The sequence below is a fragment of the Nansenia antarctica genome (genome assembly GCF_963989245.1).
Source record: "Nansenia antarctica genome assembly, chromosome: 1".
NCBI lineage: Eukaryota > Metazoa > Chordata > Actinopteri > Argentiniformes > Microstomatidae > Nansenia > Nansenia antarctica.
Window position 1 is genome coordinate 2,962,791 of NC_137674.1, and position 25,003 is coordinate 2,987,793.

The 25,003-nt window shown below is 41.9% G+C and overlaps 2 protein-coding genes across 5 annotated transcripts in view; one reads left to right on the plus strand and one right to left on the minus strand.

Moving 5' to 3' along the window:
• Positions 1–797: 797 nt before the first annotated feature.
• Positions 798–17,947, minus strand: eif3s6ip (eukaryotic translation initiation factor 3, subunit 6 interacting protein). Of its 4 annotated transcripts, none has more exons than XM_080550574.1 (15): positions 17,819–17,947; positions 17,277–17,325; positions 16,793–17,003; positions 16,578–16,657; positions 16,321–16,382; positions 16,119–16,188; positions 15,893–15,966; positions 14,098–14,269; positions 13,662–13,816; positions 11,930–12,100; positions 11,700–11,833; positions 10,347–10,520; positions 8,559–8,748; positions 7,871–7,951; positions 798–982 (listed from the first exon to the last, which is right to left on the minus strand). In XM_080550574.1, exons 1-15 carry the CDS (start codon positions 17,852–17,854, stop codon positions 872–874), a joined length of 1,770 nt encoding a protein of 589 aa, XP_080406700.1. In that variant the 5' UTR covers positions 17,855–17,947; the 3' UTR covers positions 798–871. The 4 variants fall into 4 exon arrangements, with proteins under 4 accessions (XP_080406700.1, XP_080406698.1, XP_080406701.1 ...); XM_080550572.1 differs by having other exon boundaries at positions 799–982; positions 16,560–16,657; XM_080550575.1 differs by lacking the exon at positions 798–982 and adding an exon at positions 7,417–7,621.
• A 5,460-nt stretch (positions 17,948–23,407) lies between these two features.
• The window catches only part of smoc2 (SPARC related modular calcium binding 2), a 28,815-nt gene continuing 27,219 nt past the window's right edge, over positions 23,408–25,003 (plus strand). The window contains exon 1 of the mRNA XM_080538405.1: positions 23,408–23,767. Within this exon, the coding sequence (XP_080394531.1) occupies positions 23,690–23,767 (78 nt within the window). The 5' untranslated portion in view covers positions 23,408–23,689. The remainder of the gene's footprint in view (positions 23,768–25,003) is intronic.

Consider the following 25,003-nt stretch of genomic DNA (forward strand, 5'->3'; position numbering starts at 1 on the left):
AAATGATTTTCTTTAAAGAAATTAGTGAAAAAGAAATGAAAAAAAGAATGTTCTTAATATATCATATTATACTATAGAATAATAATAGAATGATAAAAACAAATTAGTGAATAAAAGAACATAGTATAGTTTCCTTAGAATGATAATAATATATCATATTATACTATAGAATGATAAAAATGATTTAAAAAAAATAGTGAACAAAAATGAAAAAAGAACATAGTATACTTCTAATCATTTTTATCATTGTATGATCATTCTAGGGTCTACCTGACACCAGAGGTCAAATCTGAAGTGGTTCCACGTCTAAAAATGAAGTTTACAGTCTATAGAAACACTGTAGAAAGTTTCATGCTTTAGTCATAAAATGCACAATACCTTCCATATATGAGCTTATCTGCCACACTATTACTAATAGTATTAGGTTTCCCTTTATATCCTAGGTTTCCCATTATCTTCTCTTCTTAAACATAAGGAAATACCCTCTAATTATTTTTCATCTTCTGATATCAAACCCAGGTTACTGCAGTATAGAACCAACATGTCCAAACAACGTCTCTAGCTATAGAGAGGGACAACTTTTATACTTAACAACTTAAAATCAATTACTTAGCAACCAACATTCCATTCCATTCCAAGCATAGATGTCAAAACTGTTGCCACGTACCGGTACATGCTTGGTAAAATGCTGCCATCTAGTGGTTCTTATCTAACTCACTGCCTCGCTGTCTGAGAAAGAAAAGAAACACACCACAAGCATGCTTTTTTTCCCCACACCACTTCACCATTTATTGTTTTCAAATCTACATAGAAAATGAGCAATTGATTTTTCTGGGTGGATGTAACAGCCAGATGTAGAAGGAGTGCTGTCTCATGTGGCGCGGGTGGCTGCTGCTGCGGTGGTGGCAGTGCTGGTGCTGCTGGCTGCTGCGGTGCTGCTGCTGGATCCGGTCGTGGACATCTTCTTCAGCGTCCGGTTCAGCTGCAGGGAGACGACACACACACACACACACAACCTGACACTTCTGCTGCACAAGGGATTTGATACACTAGATATGAAATCATAACCTCATAGGGGAGGCATTCTAACCTTTGAAAAGCAACTGCCACAATGTCCAGCAGCACCATACTAGGCCAGCTAAGAGCACACTATGAAAGACTGTTGCTAGCCAGGTATTGTTATTTAATGATGATGATGATGGGGGGTGATAGGAAGGTCGTAGAGACACCATTCAAATGGTTTTAGATTCCCTGTCCTCTGGTCTATCCGGGGGTGTTGGAATTGTTCTCCTAACCCGCGGGGAACCATACGTTATTAACCCCGGGAGGGGTCACACTACGGGACGTATAACGCTGGCTATGAATGTGGTAGAAACACGTGGTTTTCATATTTAAGTTCCTTAGGTCTACACGGTCATTTGAAGCCTAACCCCAGCCCTCTACGTCCCCGGGACGTGATGTTATTGAGCTTTCTGCACTGTTAGCCACATGCTAACCCCGGATTACACTACGGGACGTATAACTCTGGCTATGAATGTGGTAGAAACACGTGGTTTTCATATTTCTGTTCCTTAGGTCTACACGGTCATTTGAAGCCTAACCCCAGCCCTCTACGACCTTGTGCAGCTCACTCTCTCTATGCCCTGGGACTTGAAGAAGAAGGAGAAGAAGAATAAAAAGTCCCAGGCACCCAAAAATCTCCACGATGAAGCGTCACAGGGGTCCGGTCACGTGGCCCGAGTTTCGAGGCGCTAGCTCAAACGGTCGCTCCGTTAACTCGTTTCCTGCAAATAGCCACATGCTAACCATGTCGATGCTAACGATATACCTTTTCTGAATCAGCGTGATGTCACGATCATAAAAGTCAATGGGGGGAAAAAAAAAAGTCAAACGTGAAAAAAAAATGAAGTATTCCTAATCAAACTATAAAAAGTGCAGATTTTCCCGTGCACAGTGGGTGCACGTGTGAAAACAGAGCTTAGGGTGAAGATAGTAGGGGAAAAAAAAAAAAACTCCTGGGCATACTCAGGTATATGTGCCTCCAAAGTGGGCGGAGCTTGTGTCAAAGTGGGCGGAGCTTGTGTCTAAGTGGGCGGAGCTTGTGTAAAAGTGGGCGGAGCTTGTGTCTAAGTGGGCGGAGCTTAAATCAAAGTGGGAGGAGCTTAAGTCAAAGTGGGAGGAGCTTGTGTAAAAGTGGGCGGAGCTTAAATCAAAGTGGGAGGAGCTTAAATCAAAGTGGGAGGAGCTTAAATCAAAGTGGGAGGAGCTTAAGTCAAAGTGGGAGGAGCTTAAATCAAAGTGGGAGGAGCTTAAGTCAAAGTGGGAGGAGCTTAAATCAAAGTGGGAGGAGCTTAAGTCAAAGTGGGCGGAGCTTAAATCAAAGTGGGAGGAGCTTAAATCAAAGTGGGAGGAGCTTAAATCAAAGTGGGCGGAGCTTAAATCAAAGTGGGCGGAGCTTAAATCGAAGTGGGAGGAGCTTAAATCAAAGTGGGAGGAGCTTAAGTCAAAGTGGGAGAAGCTTAAATCAAAGTGGGCGGAGCTTAAATCAAAGTGGGAGGAGCTTAAATCAAAGTGGGAGGAGTTTAAGTCAAAGTGGGAGGAGCTTAAGTCAAAGTGGGCGGAGCTTAAGTCAAAGTGGGAGGAGCTTAAGTCAAAGTGGGAGGAGCTTAAGTCAAAGTGGGAGGAGCTTAAGTCAAAGTGGGAGGAGCTTAAGTCAAAGTGGGCGGAGCTTAAGTCAAAGTGGGAGGAGCTTAAGTCAAAGTGGGCGGAGCTTAAATCAAAGTGGGAGGAGCTTAAGTCAAAGTGGGCGGAGCTTAAATCAAAGTGGGAGGAGCTTAAGTCAAAGTGGGAGGAGCTTAAGTCAAAGTGGGTGGAGCTTAAGTCAAAGTGGGAGGAGCTTAAGTCAAAGTGGGAGGAGCTTAAGTCAAAGTGGGAGGAGCTTAGGTTAAAGTGGGCGGAGCTTAAGGCAAAGTGGGCGGAGCTTAAGTCAAAGTGGGAGGAGTTTAAGTCAAAGTGGGAGGAGCTTAAATCAAAGTGGGAGGAGCTTAAATCAAAGTGGGAGGAGCTTAAGTCAAAGTGGGAGGAGCTTAAATCAAAGTGGGAGGAGCTTAAGTCAAAGTGGGCGGCGCTTAAGTCAAAGTGGGAGGAGCTTAAATCAAAGTGGGGGGAGCTTAAGTCAAAGTGGGCGGAGCTTAAATCAAAGTGGGAGGAGCTTAAATCAAAGTGGGCGGAGCTTACGTCAAAGTGGGCGGAGCTTAAATCAAAGTGGGAGGAGCTTGAGTCAAAGTGGGAGGAGCTTAAGTCAAAGTGGGAGGAGCTTAAATCAAAGTGGGAGGAGCTTACGTCAAAGTGGGCGGAGCTTAAATCAAAGTGGGAGGAGCTTAAATCAAAGTGGGAGGAGCTTAAATCAAAGTGGGAGGAGCTTAAGTCAAAGTGGGAGGAGCTTAAATCAAAGTGGGAGGAGCTTAAATCAAAGTGGGAGGAGCTTAAATCAAAGTGGGAGGAGCTTAAATCAAAGTGGGAGGAGCTTAAATCAAAGTGGGAGGAGCTTAAGTCAAAGTGGGAGGAGCTTAAATCAAAGTGGGCGGAGCTTAAATCAAAGTGGGCGGAGCTTAAGTCAAAGTGGGAGGAGCTTAAATAAAGTGGGAGGAGCTTAAGTCAAAGTGGGAGGAGCTTAAATCAAAGTGGGAGGAGCTTAAGTCAAAGTGGGCGGAGCTTAAATCAAAGTGGGCGGAGCTTAAGTCAAAGTGGGAGGAGCTTAAATCAAAGTGGGAGGAGCTTAAGTCAAAGTGGGCGGAGCTTAAATCAAAGTGGGAGGAGCTTAAGTCAAAGTGGGCGGAGCTTAAGTCTAAGTGGGAGGAGCTTGAATCAAAGTGGGAGGAGCTTAAGTCAAAGTGGGCGGAGCTTAAGTCAAAGTGGGCGGAGCTTAAATCAAAGTGGGAGGAGCTTAAGTCTAAGTGGGAGGAGCTTAAATCAAAGTGGGAGGAGCTTAAGTCAAAGTGGGCGGAGCTTAAATCAAAGTGGGAGGAGTTTAAATCAAAGTGGGAGGAGCTTAAATCAAAGTGGGAGGAGCTTAAGTCAACGTGGGCGGAGCTTAAATCAAAGTGGGAGGAGCTTAAATCAAAGTGGGAGGAGCTTAAATCAAAGTGGGAGGAGCTTAAGTCAAAGTGGGCGGAGCTTAAATCAAAGTGGGAGGAGCTTAATTCAAAGTGGGAGGAGCTTAAATCAAAGTGGGAGGAGCTTAAGTCAAAGTGGGAGGAGCTTAAATCAAAGTGGGAGGAGCTTAAATGAAAGTGGGCGGTGCTTAAATCAAAGTGGGAGGAGCTTAAGTCAAAGTGGGCGGAGCTTAAGTCAAAGTGGGAGGAGCTTAAATCAAAGTGGGAGGAGCTTAAGTCAAAGTGGGCGGAGCTTAAGTCAAAGTGGGCGGAGCTTAATTCAAAGTGGGAGGAGCTTAAATCAAAGTGGGAGGAGCTTAAGTCAAAGTGGGAGGAGCTTAAGTCAAAGTGGGCGGAGCTTAAGTCTTAGTGGGAGTGGCTTAGACAGTTAGTGGGCGGAGCTTGTGTGAAAGTGGGAGTGGCTTAGACAGTTAGTGGGCGGAGCTTGTGTCAAAAGTGGGCGGAGCTTGTGTAAAAGTGGGCGGAGCTTAAGTGGGAGTGGGAGTGGCTTAGACATTTAGTGGGCGGAGCTTGTGTCAAAGTGGGAGTGGCTTAATTGATTAATTCCAATTTTCTTTCATTTGCCAACAAACGACCTACCTAGACTGTACGCAGTTGCACCCTAGGATGAAAGCCTAGGATGAAAAACAGAAATCGGTGCCAGAAAGTCCCAGTCACCCAAAAATCGGCACCGTGAAGCGTCACAGGGGTCCAGTCGCGTGCCCCGAGTTTCGAGGCGCTAGCTCAAACGGTCGCTCCGTGGCGCCCCCTTTAATTACGGATTTCGCACTTACGTCAAAGCTCCCCGTTTGGGCCACGAAAGGCCGATCAAGCCGAAACTCTGGGTAAACACTTGTCTCACCGAGATGTTCGACATATGTGAAAACCAGACCTCTAGCTCACAGCTAGGAGGGGAGTTATGAATTCTCTGCACTTACGAATGGCCGATCAAGCCGAAACGTTCAGTAAACACTTGTCTCACCAAGATGTTCCACATATGTGAAAACCAGACCTCTAGCTCACTCAGGAGGGGAGTTATAAGTAATGAGCTTAAGTCAAAGTGGGCGGAGCTTAAATCAAAGTGGGCGGAGCTTAAATCAAAGCGGGAGGAGCTTAAATCAAAGTGGGAGGAGCTTAAGTCAAAGTGGGAGGAGCTTACATCAAAGTGGGAGGAGCTTAAGTCAAAGTGGGCGGAGCTTAAGTCTAAGTGGGAGGAGCTTAAATCAAAGTGGGAGGAGCTTAAATCAAAGTGGGAGGAGCTTAAATCAAAGTGGGAGGAGCTTAAGTCAAAGTGGGCGGAGCTTAAGTCTAAGTGGGAGGAGCTTAAATCAAAGTGGGCGGAGCTTAAATCAAAGTGGGAGGAGCTTAAATCAAAGTGGGAGGAGCTTAAGTCAAAGTGGGAGGAGCTTAAGTCAAAGTGGGCGGAGCTTAAGTCAAAGTGGGAGGAGCTTAAGTCAAAGTGGGAGGAGCTTAAGTCAAAGTGGGAGGAGCTTAAGTCAAAGTGGGCGGAGCTTAAGTCAAAGTGGGAGGAGCTTAAGTCAAAGTGGGCGGAGCTTAAATCAAAGTGGGAGGAGCTTAAGTCAAAGTGGGCGGAGCTTAAATCAAAGTGGGAGGAGCTTAAGTCAAAGTGGGAGGAGCTTAAGTCAAAGTGGGTGGAGCTTAATTTAGTCATTTATTGTCACCAGCCATGAGATACTTGTTGGGAAATGTTGTTGGATGATCTGTGATAATAAAAGAAATATGCAACGGCCTCTGTGCCAGGTGAGTGTGGTGGAGGGAGACGCTGAGGCAGGATATTAGACATCTTTATGTAATACTAGAAACTAAAAAACAAAGGGATATTAAAAACATAAGATAAAACCAATAATGATAGTCCTGTCTGCCATCATGGGGGTACAACACTGGGTAGAATTATATTATATAATATTATATTATATTTAGACCACTTTAACTTCCAAGTTTATTTGTCCAAATACTTGACTTCTTGAGAAATGACTTTAGTGGCTAAGTACATACACAGGGATTAAAGCAACAACAACAAAAGAAGTAATCCCTGACTGAGAATGATATAGTATGATATATTATTAGCATTCTAAGGAAAATAATAATAAAGTGAAAACAAAAAACAAAATATATAATATATCATAGAATGATAAAAATGATTTTTTTTAAAGAAATTAGTGAAAAAGAAATGAAAAAAAGAATGTTCTTAATATATCATATTATACTATAGAATAATAATAGAATGATAAAAACAAATTAGTGAATAAAAGAACATAGTATAGTTTCCTTAGAATGATAATAATATATCATATTATACTATAGAATGATAAAAATGATTAAAAAAAAATAGTGAAAAAAAATGAAAAAAGAACATAGTATACTTCTAATCATTTTTTATCATTGTATGATCATTCTAGGGTCTACCTGACACCAGAGGTCAAATCTGAAGTGGTTCCACGTCTAAAAATGAAGTTTACAGTCTATAGAAACACTGTAGAAAGTTTCATGCTTTAGTCATAAAATGCACAATACCTTCCATATATGAGCTTATCTGCCGCACTATTACTAATAGTATTAGGTTTCCCTTTATATCCTAGGTTTCCCATTATCTTCTCTTCTTAAACATAAGGAAATACCCTCTAATTATTTTTCATCTTTTGATATCAAACCCAGGCTACTGCAGTATAGAACCAACATGTCCAAACAACATCTCTAGCTATAGAGAGGGACAACTTTTATACTTAATTTAATTTTAATTTAATTTAATTTTGCCATTTAGCAGACGCTTTTATCCAAAGCGACTTACAATTACGAATTACAGGGACATTCCCCCTGGAGTAACTGAGGGCTAAGTGCCTTACCCAAGGGCACACTAGTAGTGGTGTGGCTTCAGGCGGGATTTGAACTCACAACCTTCCGATCCCAAGTCCAACTCACTATCCACTAGACCACCACTACCCCCTATTTTATTTTATTTTAAAATAAAATAAACCACCACTAGTTAAAATAAACTAGACCACCACTACCCCCTATTTTATTTTATTTTAGACCACCACTACCCCCTATTTTATTTTATATTACTACTTAACAACTTAGTAATATCAATTACTAGCAACAAGCATAAGTATAGATGTCAAAACTGTTGCCAAGTACCGGTACATGCTTGGTAAATGCTGCCATCTAGTGGTTCTTATCTAACTCACTGCCTCGCTGTCTGAGAACGGAAAGAAACACACCACAAGCATGCTTTTATTTCCCACACCACTTCACCATTTATTGTTTTCAAATCTACATAGAAAATGAGCAATTGATTTTTCTGGGTGGATGTAACAGCCAGATGTAGAAGGAGTGCCGTCTCATGTGGCGCGGGTGGCTGCTGCTGCGGTGGTGGCAGTGCTGGTGCTGCTGGCTGCGGTGCTGCTGCTGGATCCGGTCGTGGACATCTTCTTCAGCGTCCGGTTCAGCTGCAGGGAGACGACACACACACACACACACACAACCTGACACTTCTGCTGCACAAGGGATTTGATACACGAGATATGAAATCATAACCTCATAGGGGAATAATTAATTTTAATTTTAATTAGGAGAGGCATTCTAACATTTGAAAAGCAACTGTCCAGCAGCACCATACTAGGTCAGCTAAGAGCACACTATGAAAGACTGTTGCTTGCCAGGTATTGTTATTTACTGGATAATGTACAACTACTCACCTCCTCAAACTTGTGGATCTGTCGGATGAAGAAGTCTCCGTAACGCCGGGCCACCTTGGTGTCTGCAATGTGGATCATGTCCTGGGGAGGGAACATAACAGAGATGCATATTACTACATCATTCAAAATGGGTTCCTGCAGGTTTCAACAAGGGAAATTACACAGTTTTGCACGTTAATGCCCTCTTTGAAAACACATGACAATCAGACAATTCGAAGAGTCAAATGTGTGCATCAAACAAAGCTCTCCTGTCTTTTTTAAGGCCAAAATCTACATACTGGACCATTAACACTAGAACAGCCGTGCCTTTACCTACTATAAGAGCCGCCTCGGGGGGTCAAATGACCATAGTCTTTACAACGGGAATCTGCTACTTACACACAACGACCACTAGTTGGCCGTCTTGTAAATTAGCCTGCCTCCTAGACAGGACAGCAAAATAGCTTCATACTAGCTTATCCTGGTGTGATTTTGAAAATGTAAGGACACTGGGTGGTAGAACGCACATATCTAGGAAAAGCCATGAAAGGAGAGTCCTGAAATTTGATCGAGTCCAAAGATATAACATTTGTTTTTACTCACATGGCTGTTCTAGTGTTAACAAAAAGAATAACATGTTATAAGAGGTGAGATGGCTCACACACACACACACACACACACACACACACACACACACACACACACACACCATGTCGATGTAGAAGTCGACCTCGGAGGCGGATTGGAACTCTCCGTCCAGGGCTGAGATGCCGCTGGTCCAGACCAGGTTCTTCATCTTGTGTTTGAAGACCAGCAGCTGGATACGGAACTCCTGCTCCGTCATGTCCAGGAAGCCTGCCAGCTTAGCCACGGGCATGGTGGTGTACAACTTCAGAAAACTGAGAGAGAGAGAGAGAGAGAGAGAGAGAGAGAGAGAGAGAGAGAGAGAGGAAGACATTAGCACACACTCTAGCCCAGCGTTTCTCAACCGGGGTGCCGCGGCACACTGGGGCGCCGCCTGGCGTCTTCAGGGGTGCCGTCAAATAATTCTATATTCTGACGTTCATATGAATGAATGAATAAATCTATAAATAAATAAATGCAATACATCATCAAAATCTGTCTCGCGCGCCCCTTTCCCATGTCACAATGTCAATACCGGGTTCAGCGTAAGGTCAGTGTGTCTGCAATTAGCCTGCATTGTTTTTTCATTTACCGCGCAAAGACATTTTCGAGAGCAATGAACAAGCAAACAAGCAGAATCATGGAACATGACAAACTGACAACAGATCATCCATCACAAGCTAGCAAGGATGCTGAATATTTTGTTCGGATGAAAAGTCACCATAGCCGTCCAGAACAGGTAATGATGAAGTGCGCCAAAGTTTCTGATAAAGCGTTGGAGGCTAGCTTACCTCATAGCCGAAATTATTGCTAAGGCGAAGAAGCCACACACTATAGCCGAGTCCGTAATATTGCCAGCATGCACAGCAATAGTTAATAACATGCTAGGCCCACAAGCTGCAAAAGAGACAGCAAAGGTCTGACTGTACAATTGGAAGGCAAATCAATGACAAATCAAAAGGGTCCTATCCTATGTTCCCCGCTCCCGAAAAAGGGTACGATCGGGCAGGGCAGTCTCGCTCGCCGGCAGCGTGTGGAGGTGGTTGTTCTATATGGATGATCGGTGACATTATTCTCTCGTCCGACTTCGGAAGCTAAGCAGGGTTGGAAAGTTCGGGAAATAATGCACGGTTTCGTTTTCATGCAATGAATTTAATACATCCAGACAAGGATGCGCGCAGCGGGAGAGAGAGACGCATTTTCTGGCTTAATAACTCTGCATCCCCGGTGTTTACGTTGAATGGACTGGATAGGTGTTTCCAATCAAATGTGGGAATATGAAAATGAATGAGTTCCATAAATTCCTGCTTGTTCGGTCACTGTGTCATGTTTATACAGCACGGTTACGTGCCTGATGCCTTTGATGCACACTTGCCTTTTTCACTCCCTCCTCTCTCTCTCAATAATAATAATAATAATACAACTTTTATTTGTATCAATAGCCGCTGAGTGTGTGTGTGTGTGTGTGTGTGTGTATGGGGCTGTCTGGGTGATGCAGTGTCGTTTTTGAATAGCTATATTTTAGACTGGGGTGCCTTGAGATTTTATCGACTTTTGAAGGGTGCCGTGACTGAAAAAAGGTTGAGAAACGCTGCTCTAGCCTACATGGTGGTGTACAACTTCAGAAAACTGAGAAAGAGAGAGGGGAAGACATCAGCACACACTCTAGTCTACATGGTTGTGACAAGACACTGTAGCAACCAATTACTCCAACAACCTGCGAACATTTAAACAGGCCCTCAAAACCCACCTCAAGCTTGCCTTCACCAGTTAACCCCCACCCCTTCCCATGTGTCCCCAGCACTACTGTTTCTTTTTTTATTACTACTCGATCTTTTCCGTTTCAATCAACCCTGCTCACTGAACACCTCACCTGCGGATGGTAGAGAGCTGCGACTGCTGCTGCACCTCCTCGGCGAACACCTTGAGCTGCTGCTGGAAGGGCTCTTTGTGGTAGTTGGGGTGGACGTTGTCGTAGTTGGGCACCACGGGGGACAGGAACTTGGGGCAGGCGAAGCTGAACTGCTCCTCAAACACCTGCATGTCTCTTGAGTAGGAAAAGATAAGGTGTTAGTCAGGTCCCTTACATTACTACCTCACTACTGCCCCAAACCTACTGACTTCCCATACAGTGGTGGTCTGTAGGGATGTAACGATGCATCACGATGCAGTTAATTATCGATACCAATATGTGATTCCTTAGAATGATAATAATATACCATATTATACTATACACTAGGGGAGTCAATGGAAATGGAACTGGGTTTCTACCACCTTCCTAACGGGTGTTATTCACTGACAAACAGGGTGCCCGGTCGGACATTTTGCGGCTTAATAGCGTCGCTTCACCGTGGGTTAGGGAGACAATTCAAAGGTGTCCGGAGAGGGGAGAGGAAGGGGAATATAATACACTTTGAATGGAGTCGATACGACACTCCTGTCGCGATCGGCACAGCGAGAAGCGAATTTCGGGACTTCGCGCATGTTTTAAATCCCTGTTAATTGAGTTTGCGGTCCAAAGCATCACTTCCCGGGGTGCCACCGCGGTGGTTCACCCCTCAAACTGACGGGAAAGCCCAATGGAAATGGAATGGAATGGTGGGTTTCTACCAAGTTCTTTTTTTCACTTTCTTTTTTTCCCCCTTAGAATGATAATAATATAAAATATTATACTATAGAATGATCATAGAAAAATGATACAAATGCACACAAAAAAATATAACGTAAAAAAAATGAAAGAAAGGACAGTTTACATGTTATTTTTTTTAATCAGTGAAATGAATTTTTTTTAATAATAATTGCGATGTTTGTTTCGGACAACACGAGGAATATGGACGTTGCAGTGAGAGAGGCCGGGCTAGAACCACATATCACCACCTTTATAGTGTTTTGTCCACCCAAGTGGTTTGTTTGAGTGTAATAACAGTAGTATAATAACTTATTTCATTGGTTATGAAGAGGTACAAATAAGTAATAAATCAGAAAATACAGTATTTTGCACGTTTTGTCTGAGAAATGAATAAAATTCATAATTTGTCCAAATGAAATCTCATTTTGTTAAAAAAAGAAATAGTGAGAAAATCGTATCATGAGTTGAGTGCATGGTTCCATCCCTAGTGGTCTGTCTCTTACACAGGTGTTAGTCAGGTCCCATATAATATATTACTACCCCACTACTGCCCCAAACCTACTGGCCATGTTGTACATGGGGTGGTGTGTCTCTTACCCCTTCTGCATACGCAGCATCTTGTCTCCGTACTTCTCCCTCAGCTGGGTGTGGATGCTCTCGTCGATGCGCATGGGGTACATGGTCAGGGCGATGGCCAGCAGGCCGTGCATCTGCTCGTTCTGCTTGTTGATCTGGAGGAACGGGAGGAGAGGGAGAAGCTCTTGACTGGGAAAAAGAGACTCAATTGCTCATCAAAGATTGCCAGAATCTAAGCGTTTCATACTGACCATCTCGTATTTGTAGGTGGATCTCTGGAACATGTTCCTGGTTCTCTGGATGTAGAGGAGGATGTTGGCAAAGACACGGATGGCGTCCTGGTACCGTCTCATCATCAGATAGGCAAAGCCAACGTAGTAGTATGTGGTGATCTGGCACTCCGGTACACGAGAGTACATGCTCTACAGGAGATGACGGGGTGGAGGAGATGACAGGCACAAATAAGAGGGAGGAAATAGTCAAAGTAGGAGCAAGACACTGATTATCAGTAGAGATAGAGCAGGGGTGCCCAATACGTCGACGATCGCAAAGGTAGTATGGGTAGATCGCATGGCATTGAACAAAAACAAAAAAACAAAACAAAAAAAAAGGCGTTTCTCGAGGCTGCAGATTGCCTTTTCGATGACAGATCCACAGTGGCTGCCTACACCTTGCAGCCTGCCTACACCTTGCAACCAGCTCCTACAGCCCTGACTACTAGAAACTAGCTGCCTCCTCCCAGTGCCAGGTCTCCCACCAAGGTAGATAAATGCATTTATTTCCTCCTTTCAAACTAGGGAATTACCTGTTTTGTATCTGGTTTACTTTTCTGTTTGTTGGATCAGTAGTTGGCTATGGTACTGCAGACTGGCTGTCAGTGTGTGAGTGAGAGAAATTGAGGTGTGTGTGTGTGTGTGTGTGTGTGTGTAAGAGAGAGAGAGAGAGAGGGGGGGGGGGGGGAGAGAGAGGGAGGGTTTGTGCTATGGCTCCCTATGCAGACTGGCAAATGTGTGTGTGTGTGTGTGTGTGTGTGTGTGTGTGTGTGTTTGTGTGTGTGTGAATGTGTGTGTGTGTGTCTGTGTGTGTGAGTGAGAATAGCAAAGAGGGAGGGTTTGTGATGGTCTTCTGTGTGGCTGTGTGACAGAGAGAGAGTGTATTGTGAGTTTACTATGCAGGCTGGGAAGTGTGTGTGTGTGTGTGTGTGTGTGTGTGTGTGTGTGTGTGTGTGTGTGTGTGTGTGTGTGTGTGTAGTACGTGCGTGCGTGTACGTTTGCGATGTTGAAACTAGACTGGTAGATCTTGGCAGACTGGCTACTTGAAAAGTAGATCTTGGTTCAAAAAAGTGTGGGCACCCCTGAGATAGAGGATGTCAACAGAGATAGGGAAAGTGTATGATAATACACAAGGAGGACAAACAGTTCTTCACAACTATACTGCATATATTCTGACAATGATATTGTAGAGTAGGATTGGGCGGTCTTACGGTTAAACCGTAAAGCACGGTTTTCAAAAATAGCAACGTTTTTTTTTTAATACCGTCATAAAACCGGAAATTATATGATGCACATAACAAAGTGTTTGTAGAGTGTTTGTCCAGCACCACTGTCTGTGTGGTTGAAGATACAAAGGTAAAAAAATACTGCACTGCTCAAAGAAATTAAGGGAACACTTCAAGGATATGCCTCCCCAGACCATCACTGACACGCCAAACCGGTCATGCTGGATGATGTTGCAGGCAGCATAACGTTCGCCACTAACTCTTTCACATCTATCACATGTGCTCTTCTGTGAAGAGAACGGGGCGCCAATGGCAAACCTGCCATTAATTCTGGTGTTCTCTGGCAAAGGCCAATCTAGCTGCACTGTGCTGTGTCCCACTAGAGGACCCTGTAATTTTGAATCCCGCGTTTAAACTGTAAACCGTGGTTTAACGGTAACAAAAACTGGAAACCGGCCAACCCTATTGCAGAGTGGCCAACGTACCTTCTTGTTGAGCTCGATGTTCTCCAGCACCTTGATGGCCTGGTAATAATCCCCCAGCAGAGAGTGCAGCCTCAGCAGACCCACCAGACTGAAGTAGCCCAGCATCTTGTACAGGGAGTGACGGCCGTACTCGCCAGCCACGCTCTCTGGGTCCCCTGCAAGACAACACGCGCCGTATTATGGCCGCGTTCGTAAACAATTAGCCCTGAGAGCGCCGGAGCGTCCACGGGACTGCCTCTTTGTCCAATCAAATGACTCGGTCCCTTTATTCCCCCTGGAGTAACTGAGGGCTAAGTGCCTTACTCAAGGTCACACTGGTAGTGGTGTGGTTTCAGGCGGGATTTGAACTCACAACCTTCCGATCACAAGTCCAACTCACTATCCACTAGACCATCACTACCCCCACTCCCTACTACTCTCCCCCCTCCCTCTTTACCTCCGCTGGTGTACACCTCCAGTTGCCGGTTGATGTTGCTCTTGTCCACCAGAGAGTGGAGCACGTTCAGAACACTGTGGACGTTCCAGATCTTAGGGTTGTTCCTCAGGAACTCAATCTCCTCCTCTGACTTCTTGGCCGTCTTACAGCGGTACTGGCTGAAGGACTGGAACTGGGGGGGGGGACAGAGGGGGAGCCGTTACTATGGGATAGTGAGGCATAAACACCACTGCAAATACTTTCATATCGTTAAGCCTCATAGCATAATTGCCTACTAGGGATGGACGGTTTCCAATTATTGAAACCGAAAAACCGTCAGAGAGTAAAACCGCGGTTTTCCGGTTAACCGAAAAATACAGTAAAAAAAAAAAAAAAAAAAAAAAAAGTGCACATTTTTTTTTTTTAAAAAGAGCGCCAATTTCAAATAATTGAGCCCTACTGCTACAATACACTCATGTTGAACACCATTAAAACACCGTAAGCACAGTCGCAACACATTTAGGCTACTTAGTTTCACAAATATAAGTGGAAAGGCAGACTTTTGTAAGCTACACCATACATGAAAACACATGAACACTTAACACACCAGCTCCGCTGATCCATGGTGCACGCCTGCACGGAAGATCATCTCTTGGAACAGCGTCTTCATTGAATGAACTGCTTTCTCAATATCTTGGTTCTTAGACAAAGTTTCAGCTGCTGCTCAATGTATTTAAATATTTGAATACTGCTCAATAATCACTGAAATATTAGACTTAGAATTATGCAGTGAACATACTTAAAGCTTTTCATAAAAACCACATGCGCGAGACTGACTCGTCCTGAACTGTCGTAAGTCAATCAACAAAGAATGCCCCATCAAAATAAAAGTGCCCATGGTAGAGCTGTCAAAATAGAGCTTTCAAAATAAATGTACTAATACAGATAGAGATAAATACAGAACTACCTTTGCGTCACTAAGTGACCGCGTATCTTCTGAGACATGCGTTCTGTCATCACTTTCAGTAGCGCCTTCACACACAGTGGCGCTGTGCACAAACACTCTTGATCCGTATAGCTCTTGTTTTATTATATTGTGGTTTAGTAAATACTGCACTTGGAGTTACATTCAATGCATGATTTGTGCTATAGAACATAAATAAAGTTTGATTGATTGATTGATATCAAATCAAATCACATTTTATTTCTATAGCGCATTTCTCACAAAAGTGACCCAATGCGCTTTACAGAGAGCAGCGAAAATGATCTTATTAAATGTAAGCGAGTAATTGTAAAAAACCTTTCCTATCTACCAATAACTGAAGGCAACTATCTTTCCCATAGAGTGATTCGTTACCCTTAAATATAATCCCAATTAGATATTAATCCTCAGTTATTCTTCACAACTGACCAAACCTCTCACTCATTGCGCGGCAGATTCAGACTATATCATTGTTATTTTCACACACGACAAACATGTGACATGTTCCAGTTTTATTCTTATTCTATTTTATTCTTCCAAAAAAAAAAAAAAAAAAAAACGGTTTCAGACGGTTTTGATAAAAAACCGTTTCTATTTTTATAAACCCCGGTTTTCGGTTTAACCGAAAAACCGTCCATCCCTATTGCCTACGTCATGCTTCACTTGTGGAATGTTGGAATGTACCAAGCATTCTGGCATATGCAATAATGCACAGTGAATCTGCTGTTAGGAGTAGAGTTAGGCAGACCTCAATTTGGCCAAAATATGAGGCTAACGATATGGAAATGTTCAGAATAAAACTGCAGATTTGAAGATGGCTAACGGTTGTTTTACCTGATAGATGAACTCATCGATGATGTCCCAGAGCCACTGGTTGGGCAGCTCCAAAGGGGCGGGCCCATCTGCATCTGTTCACAAAACAAACAAACACGACTTAGAGGACCTGAAGGAGACTCCTAGTGTTTCTTTTCAGAAATGTTTTAAAGTGCATTATTGAACAAAACGGTTTATATTGTTAATGCAATACACCTGTATATGTGGATAGATACAGCATACTTACTTAGAATGTAGTTAAATAGGTTGCAGTAATTGTAATATGACTCAAATCTCTGATCGAGAGTTGGTCCACCCTGATAGTCAAAGAAGAAAATTACATTCAGTGAAAATCACTAGACAAAAAAAGGATCTACGTTCCAATCCTGCAGATCTGTGAGAAAAGAGGGATAATACAGGAAAACTCTGGGCTCGGGAAGGCCACTCACGCTGACTTTGGCGTAGATGTGTCTGTAGTACAGCTCCTTGTACATGATCAGGAACACGGCATCTAGAGTCGGGAACAATTAAACAGGACTAGTCATACAGCCAAGTTTCTAAACCTTTACCTGCAATTCGATGTCAAACAATAACTGTAAACCATGAGAAAACGATGGAGAAATAACAAACAAGTGAAATCAAGATAAATGAATCATTAGAGCTCACAGAGCTCAGGATCAATGCTCACCGTTGCCTGCAGACTCACCGTTGCCAACGAGGGAGGCAATGGCCTCTGCCTCTGGCCAAGGAGAGGTTTTAAAAAAGCGGTCGGTCAGCTTGTTCCAGCTGAAGATAAGAGGAGAACAGACAGGTGAGATGATATCATCATGGATGTTCTGTTCCATCTCTGTAACCTTTCCCACAAAGCAGCCCAACGCAACGCTGGTCTTTCATCTTTTAGGTAGGGGGGGGGGGGCGTACCTGTTCTCATACACATCCTGGATCTCGTAGATCTTCTGCTCGATGCTCTCACTGGACACGCGGTTCGCCTGCAGCTCGTACACCTTCTGGTCGATGAGGTCCGAGGTGGTTTTGTGGAAGTACTGCAGGAAGTTCTTGATCACCTCGGGAATGACAGAGTATGTCTGTTGCTCATACTGACGCTCATAGGCCAGGTCTGCTTTAGGGTCACCTGCGTGGAGATTAAAAAAAAGAGCAGTGAGTCAGTCTGTAGAATATTGACCAGAATTACGCTTTGCCATGGTGACAGTGATTAGATATCGGAGATCTGTATTAGAAACATCAGCTGACATGACGTGTGTGTAATCAGCTCTATAAGGAGAAGGGGGGTGTCATTGCCATAGATGACATAAATACACTGTTATTGTATATGTTTAGTATAGTCGATAGTACCATTTGAGTGTTGTTGATTTATTCACTACCATACACAGAATCCCACACTCACCAGTATGCAGATCGTAGTTGGTCTCATTGGAGTAGGAGTACGGGTCATACTGTAGAGAGACAGAACACACGTGATGTTAAAGGAGAACTAGCAAAACATCTTCCCACTTCTTACTTATGTTGTCCAGCTCCTTTCACATGGTTATATCAGTACAGGCCAAACGTTTGGACACACCTTCTCATTCAATGCGTTTCCTTTATTTTCATGACTATTTGGTACATTGTAGATTCTCACTGAAGGCATCAAAACTATGAATGAACACATAGGAATTATGTATTTAACAATAAAGTGTGAAATAACTGTAAATATGTCTTATATTTTAGATTCCTCAAAGTAGTCTTATATTTTAGATTCCTCAAAGTAGCCACCCTTTGCTTTTTTGTTGTTAATCGCTACTTCCCGAGATGGACAACCGAGGCACCGAGGCCCCCCTCCATCTCCAGCTAGCCGCTGGCCGGCTAGTAGCATTATTAGCAGCTCTAGTAACGAGCAATGCGCTCAAATAAGACGAATGCTAAACTAGATTATTACACATAACGAACCTCCTCAGTTTCTCCTCCTCCTTCGGTTTGATTCATGGTGTCAGAATATAGTAATGGTTATATATCTATACAGAAGACAGTCCGTCTGGTTCAGCTGCCTGGGTGGTGAAGCACGCAACACAGAGGAGGAGAGGGAAGGAAAGGAAACGGAAGTTGACATCGGTGCCGTGCCTGTCTGTGTGGCATTGTGGGATTGTGGCGAATCTGCGTTAGAAGGGTCCAGCTGCAGCCTTCAGCCAAACGTGGTTTAGATTTAATAGAAATGATTGTTGCTGATGCACTAAGTCCACTAATTAAGACTAATGCGTTCTGTTTTATAGTGATGAAACATGTTGTGTTCTGTATTACCCCTGCTATTACATACTAGGATACTGCAATGATGCACTGCCTACTGTTTCCACTAGAGGCTCCAGTCAAGGATATAAGTGAAGCACTAATTATGTTATTAAAGTATTTCAATGGTGTTATTAAAGTACTCATATTAGTATGGTGTTATTAAAGTACTCATATTAGTATGGTGTTATTAAAGTACTCATATTAGTATGGTGTTATTAAAGTACTCATATTAGAATCGTGTTATTAAAGTACTCATATTAGTATGGTGTTATTAAAGTACTCATATTAATGGTGTTATTAAAGTACTCATATTAATGGTGTTATTAAAGTACTCATATTAGTATGGTGTTATTAAAGTACTCATATTAATGGTGTTATTAAAGTACTCATATTAGTATGGTGTTATTAAAGTACTCATATTAGTATGGTGTTATTAAAGTACTCATATTAGTATGGTGTTATTAAAGTACTCATATTAGTATGGTGTTATTAAAGTACTCATATTAGTATGGTGTTATTAAAGTACTCATATTAGTATGGTGTTATTAAAGTACTCATATTAGTATGGTGTTATTAAAGTACTCATATTAGTATGGTTTTATTAAAGTACTCATATTAATGGTGTTATTAAAGTACTCATATTAGTATGGTGTTATTAAAGTACTCATATTAGTATGGTGTTATTAAAGTACTCATATTAGTATGGTGTTATTAAAGTACTCATATTAGAATGGTGTTATTAAAGTACTCATATTAGTATGGTGTTATTAAAGTACTCATATTAATGGTGTTATTAAAGTACTCATATTAGAATGGTGTTATGAAAGTACTCATATTAATGGTGTTATTAAAGTACTCATAATAGTATGGTGTTATTAAAGTACTCATATTAGAATGGTGTTATTAAAGTACTCATATTAGAATGGTGTTATTAAAGTACTCATATTAATGGTGTTATTAAAGTACTCATAATAGTATGGTGTTATTAAAGTACTCATATTAATGGTGTTATTAAAGTACTCATAATAGTATGGTGTTATTAAAGTACTCATATTAGTATGGTGTTATTAAAGTACTCATATTAGTATGGTGTTATTAAAGTACTCATATTAATGGTGTTATTAAAGTACTCATATTAATGGTGTTATTAAAGTACTCATATTAGTATGGTGTTATTAAAGTACTCATATTAGTATGGTGTTATTAAAGTACTCATATTAGTATGGTGTTATTAAAGTACTCATATTAGTATGGTGTTATTTAAGTACTCATATAAGTATGGTGTTATTAAAGTACTCATATTAGTATGGTGTTATTAAAGTACTCATATTAGTATGGTGTTATTAAAGTACTCATATTAGTATGGTGTTATTAAAGTGCTCATATTAGAATGGTGTTATTAAAGTACTCATATTAGTATGGTGTTATTAAAGTACTCATATGAGCGACTGCTGCTCCCACATTCATTCCTACATTCTAGCCGGTTACAACACTACAAAACACACGTGGAATAATGCAAACAATTATTCAGCTTGCTAAAACTGATCTTTGCTGCTACTACAATCCATTGCCCTCTTCACAGGCTTAAATTGCTTTAGGCCAGGCAAGTTTATTTGTATAGCACATTGCATACAACAGGGGCAATTCAAAGTGCTTTACATACATTATGTAAAATACAGTGAGGAGCATAGTAAGAAAATAAAAATGACAATGGATAAAAGCAAATATATTTTGACATTGATGGAAAGTGTCTGTTTTTAATCATAACTGCTGCAAAACATTATAGGTTTTTAGCTTAGGTTTAAATATGTGTAGGGCCTGTTTGATTTCTTCAGGGAGTTTGTTCCAGGAGCATGTGGCAGTGTGACAGGGCCCTGGCAGTATACAGTAGGCTATAACCCTTTCACACAGAGGACTTTTTCAAATGGGGCCAACTGATTTCTGTATGGGATGCCTTCTAACTAAACCAGGGGCCGTATTACAGAAACGTCCTGAATTGCATATCCTATCTTAACATGTTTGGTTACCATGGTAATTAGGATTAGGACCGAAAAGCCATTACAGATCACAGTTCCTAAGTCAATGTTCCTATCCTAACTTGAAAACTAACTAACTTGGAAAAGTGTATTACACAAGCTTCCTAACTTCAGAAAATCTTAAATAAAGTCACCTAACTTTAGGATAACCGTTAGGCTGTCCTAACTGTCAGACATCACACCCAGGTGGTGGAGTAAGCGCTGCTTGTTCAAGGAGGAGCGGCAGTTTCCATTTCAAACCCATTTTCTAACTTGCAATGACGACTAGCCTACAGTTATTAATGTACACAGACATAATATGTATCAAAATGTTTAGGAAGTTTGAATAATATTATTATTAATAATAATAATGTATTGAAGTTTATTGCCCGTCATTGTTTCTGACCCATTCTAAGATAATTATAAGATAAGATAAGATAAGATATTATTGTTTACAATATAGGGACGTTACACCAATACTTACAAAGGAGCTGCGCGAGATGGAAGTACCATTGGTTGCTAGGTAACAGACATAAACGTTGATAACCGACATTGGATTTAATATTTAGGATGAGATAAGATGGGATGAAGTAAATAAGATAGGATGCCTATAGTTAGTTAGGATTTGCTTCTATAATACCAAATTGAGACAAATAAATCCTATCTTATACTTTCTTATCCTATCTTAACTTAGGACGTTTATAGGACGTTTCTGTAATACGGCCCCTGATCTACATTCTCCTCAATGTCCGTCCACTCCACTTGAGCCTTGATTGGCTACGAGTAGTTGACAGAGTGCAGCAGCTTGCACTGGGCCTAGTCTTCAAGATACGCTACACCACAAAGACACCCAAGTACCTGTCAACATACTTCCAAAAAGTGAACAACGTCCACACTTACAACACCAGAGGAAGCTCCACGAACCACGTTCAACCGCGTTGCACCACAAACAAGGGTTTAAACTCGTTTACAAACTATGCAGTAAAGATGTGGAACGCCCTTCCTATAATCTTAAAGGAGTGTAAAACACTGCCCACCTTCAAAACCACTCTCAAAAAACATTTACAGGAGGCTGCAATCCGTAACTGGACCCTCTAAAACAAAAATCAGATTAAAAGACCTGAACTACCCACTGTACATACTTTGTGTTTTGTCCCCCGCCCCCACCTGTGGTGTATGTCCCCACCTGTCCTACCCGCTGTACATACCTTATGTTTTGTTGTATTGTTCTTCCCATGATGGATGTATGTTTATCTTGTAGATAGTAATAGTTATTTGTCTGTATTATCTTGTAGATAGTACTAGTTTTTCTGTCTGTCTTACATGTAACGATGAATTGAGAATCAAGGACCCCAATTGAAATAAGCCAGTGGCTTTCTTGGGTTTTTATCCTGTTAGTTGACCTTGTATGTAATATGTACATTCATGTACCTACTTCTGCAAATCTTCTAATAAAGTTTTCAATCAATCAATCAATCCATCTGAGGGTCTCCAAGCATCCTTGTCTCGCAAATGCTTTCTCTCTCCCTGTCCTCTCCCCATTACCTCTCCTTTCTTTTTGCCTCACGTGGTGAGATGATGCAGGGAACGTCGAGCGGCCTTTATTACCTGCGGCCCACAAAGTTTTGATTTAATTTGCTGCAGCAAGTATAGGCCAAATACTTAAGCCTAATTTTGATGGTCACTGTCCTGGTTTCGATTACATAAAGGGCTGTCAAAAACATATCAACATGTCACAATATTTTGGTATGCTTAAATGAATATATGCTGCTTAATAAATGGTACAAACCTCTATAATTTTATTGTTGTTTGTTTCATTTGAAAGGTGGTTATGTTGATTCAACAGACTGACTACAATTTGAAGTCTGATTCAAGACTTGCTTGTTTCATTTGTTTGTTGTTACTTTGACTCGATAACGTCTGTGAGTTTGCCTATGTATTAACATACTGTAGCCTAATATTCACTTACTTTTATAAACGGTGGGCTAAACCATTAACTATCCTTTGCTTTGTAGTCGTAGGGCCTAAGCAATCTTGATAAATCATCTTTACCTTGGGTGTAATGACATCTTGAGCCACTAGATGGCATACTTCCTTCTTACTAGGTCCGTGATTGAAACATTTCTGACTGCACGTCAATAACATCATACAGAAGAGTGATCAATCATTTGTGTGGAGCTTACAGGCAAAAATGTCACAAGAATTCACATTATATATATATATTCAGTACGGCCAGAATTAGGCCTTGAAATAGCAAGTCAGGCAATCCCACATTTTATTTGGCGTATTAATAACATGGTTTACATGCCTACTCTGCACCGTATGATATGTGACGCACCCTCAAGCTTATGGCAAACTAGTGAGATGTGCAGCCTGCCAGACACCGCCGTGAGACCGCCGTGAGACCGTCCAGCTGACTGGGTAGAAATCATATCAATCATGACGGACAGTGTTCCTCTGAGATGTCGCCTACTCAGACCACAGGCTCACAATGGTCAAATGCAAAATCTGCAATTATGTAAATTGCAATTATTTAAATCGCTTTTCTACCTATAGTGCGACTTCTGAAAAGTCATCAGAGTGGTGTGTGTGTGTGTGTGTGTGTGTGTGTGTGTGTGTGTGTGTGTGTGTGTGTGTCTTTGTGCGTGCGTGCGTGTGTGCGTGTCTTTGTGCGTGTATGTGTGTGTGTGCGCGCACACGCGTGTGTGTGCGTGTGCGTGCGTGCGTGCGTGTGCGTGCGTATGTGTGTCTGTGTGCCTGTGTGCCTGTGTGTGTGTGTGTGTGTGTGTGTGTGTGTGTGTGTGTGTGTGTGTGGCGCTGCACGTGCAATCCCTACTCCGCATGTTAGGCTGCAGGTCCTCTGGTCTCTATTGCAGAACGAGTCTCATAATCCAGCAGAGCTCAAAGCAGAGAAGGATGACCTGTTGTGGTTTATGAAAACAAAACAAAAAAAAGAAGAAAAAAGAGGGGGGAAAGAAAAGAAAAGAATACCCGTGGTGTTTGCCAGCAGCTGAGAGATTTCTTTTTAAAGGTGGGCTATACCTACCTACCTACCTACCGGCAAGGAACCGCCTGCATCCGATAAGGGATCTAGTCCATACGAGGAGAGGGAGGGGTGTGGAGAAGAGAAGAAGTGGGTGAGAGAGAAAGAGACACTGAGGGAGGGAAAGGTCAGGACGCAGGGGGGAGGCTATATTACACGGTGAGACATGAGGAGTTTCTGTTGAAGGTTGTGAGAAATAAGGAATTTCTGTTGAAGGTTGGTGGACATAACGGAATTGGCAAAGCAAAAAAAGAGACGTGTGATCAAATAAATCTGCACAGCAACTTTTTTTTAATGAGATGAGCATGTTGGGAATTGAATTGCAGCCACACACTTTTTGAAGACAATATTTTGGGATACTCAAGAAGATACAAGTTGGCTTCGGTAAAGCACCAGACTTGTAGGCTGTCTGTACACTTGGACTGTTGGACTTCGTGCGTAACTTCTCCTGGGTGAACCACCGGCATCACCATCGCGATGCGCGTCTCGGTCCTGGTCCTGGTCCATCTCTGCCTCCTCTGCGCCGGACGCGCTCAGAAGTTCTCCGCTCTCACGGTAAGGAAGGAGAACCATGGCCACATAGTAACCCTCTGCATTAAACACCAAGCCATGTTTGCGTTGCTGTTTAATAATCACCTTTATTTGTATAGCACTTTTCCTTTTCGGACATGTTAAGTAAAGAGTGTTTTTTTGGTTTTGTTTTGTTTTTTCTTGTTTTTGTTTTTGTTTTCTTGTTTGTTTTCTTGTTTTGTTTTTGTTTTTTGTTGTTATAACTATTTCTTTTTTCACATGTTCGAAATAAAGCTTTCATTCATTCATTCATTCATTCATTCCTGCAAACGTTGCAGCTCAAAGTGCTTTAATCATTATATACTCATTTAGTTATTTAAAGGTAATATTAAAAAGATGGGTTTTTAGTCTTGACTTGTCTTGAACATAATATTTGTTTTTTTATTTCACCTGAGGACCTTTTAGCTCCTATTTGTGCCACCTTATTTTCCCATTTCAATGAATAAAAATAAAATATGTAATGGCCATAAATAGTAGAGGAATACATGGTTTTCTTTTATAAGAGCGTTGCCTGGTAGTGAACGTATTGCAATAAAAAAAAGATAGCAATCAATTGACGTCACACTTTGGAATATAGCAGTTACTAAATTAATTTGATTGATGGGAGAATGGTGATATTTGAATATGAGAAGCAGTGAGCTGTGAAAGCTGAGTATATTATCTATTTGGTGATGTGTGACCCTAGCTAGCTGTGACTCTTATGCCCTCCTCTGTGTCTGAAATCATTTTTGAGAAATGTTTTGTGAAACTTGGCTGGAATCTGGGTGAATTCTGTCTGGACTGATGGAATCTCTCAGTGAATTCTGTCTGGACTGATGGGATCTCTCAGTGAATTCTGCCTGTGTGAATTCTGTCTGGACTGATGGGATCTCTCAGTGAATTCTGCCTGTGTGAATTCTGTCTGGACTGATGGAATCTCTCAGTGAATTCTGTCTGGACTGATGGAATCTGGATGAACTCGGTCTGGGGCTGGTGGAATCTCTGGGTGAATTCTGTCTGCTTTGCAGGCTGCTCTCTGTATCTGTGTTACAGTTTGACAGTTCCAGATGGCAGAGGAGTGGTTATCTCCGCTGGCTTGTCTTTGTGGTGCTGATTGGTCTGTTAGCAGCAGGCTTTGGGATCCAGTGTCTGCCTAGTTATCCTGTCTGCTCTTGTTGTGCCAGTGGCCTCGAAGCCAAGTATGCAGCCATGGGCTGGATCCAAGTGCATTGATGACAATGC